Source organism: Aplysia californica, unplaced genomic scaffold (genome assembly GCF_000002075.1).
Source record: "Aplysia californica isolate F4 #8 unplaced genomic scaffold, AplCal3.0 scaffold00232, whole genome shotgun sequence".
Taxonomy (NCBI): domain Eukaryota; kingdom Metazoa; phylum Mollusca; class Gastropoda; order Aplysiida; family Aplysiidae; genus Aplysia; species Aplysia californica.
The window spans coordinates 585,844-587,178 of NW_004797502.1; the positions used below are offsets into that span (position 1 = coordinate 585,844).

General features: G+C 43.4%; 1 protein-coding gene across 1 annotated transcript in view; it reads left to right on the forward strand.

The window, feature by feature from the left end:
- LOC101848974 (transient receptor potential cation channel subfamily M member-like 2) overlaps window positions 1-1,335 on the forward strand; it is a gene marked incomplete in the record, with an annotated part of 84,953 nt that overhangs the window by 23,453 nt on the left and 60,165 nt on the right. The window contains 1 exon segment of the mRNA XM_005100011.3: window positions 1,002-1,167. Coding sequence (XP_005100068.2) covers window positions 1,002-1,167 — 166 coding nt within the window.

Sequence of the window (1,335 nt, forward strand, 5' to 3'; positions counted from 1 at the left end):
GGTTACTGAGCTCACAACTGCATTAGGTCATATGAGCAAGCCGGACACATTAATCATTTATTTTAGTTGGTAGGAAATTTTGAATTTTTCCTGGGTGGCGACCAAAGCCTACCTTTATCAATTTAGGACCACCAAAGGATCTTTAGCGTGAGCAACTTGTACATGGGACCTCCGAGATTTTTGGCTCGTGTCCGAGAAGGATAGGTGTCAGATCTTACCAACCATAAGATTAGGGGTGTGGCTGAAAGACAGCAGTAAGAAGGAGCCAAGAAGTAGGATTAGGAAGGTTGCAGAATGAGTCGGGAGTCTAGAGGAGTGGGGCAAAGGAGGTGAGGAGGAGGGGGCAGAAAGTGGAGACGAAATCAGACAACAGAACATTGTTAGAGAGCAGGAAAGGAGGTGAAATGAGAAAATGTTAGAGAAGAAAATTGTCCGCCTCTGTCCGGATTTGAACCCGGGACCTACTGAATCAGAGCCCCGCTAATAATATTTCATATTACGGTGGAATCCTGCGCTCGTCAAGGGTTGGTGTTTTGTTTGTTTTTTAGTGTGTTTGTTGGGTTGGGAGGTCCTTTTTTCTTTTTTAAGCGTAAGCAGTTTTTGGTATAATCTTAAACTTTGTTTATTTGCCTTGCTTTTGGTCCCCCAACAAAATTTAACTATAGGTCGAGATACATGGGATTGCAGGAGGTGGAGGTCGCCTGATGTCAAAAGATTCACGAGAGAAAGCGGCCGCCAAAGTTTTGTGTTTTTCTATGACTGCAAATTCACTTTTTTGTGTGCGTTTGGTCACCATTTTTCTCTGCAAAATTCACATCGAAATGTGTTTTGTAAAGGACAAAAAGATGTTGAGCCTAGAACAATTTAAAACAAAAAAAAGCAACAACAAAAACGACAGCAAATGCACAAAAGGTGGGGAAAATGCCGGTTTCTTCGATTTCCCTATTTAGACGAGCGCCTGATTTCACCACGATGCCACTCAGAATACATTGTATTTGCAGGGTAAGTGGCCGGCAAAATACCCGATCGTCCCGTCGTCTACGCCGGAGAGCGGCATGGCTTACCTAGACCCAGACCACAGCCATTTCCTCCTGGTGGACAATGGGACACACAAGACATGGAAGACCGAGATTCCTTTCCGGACGAAATTAGAACAGGAGATCAAGGGTACGCAACCTTTTCTTTCTCTCTCTCTCTATATATATATCTATCTACCTCCCTTCTCTCTCTCGCTCTCTCTCTCTATCTCTCTCTCACTCTCCCTTCTCTCTCTCACTCTATCTCTATCTATCTATCTATCTATCTATCTATCTATCTATCTATCTATCTATCTAC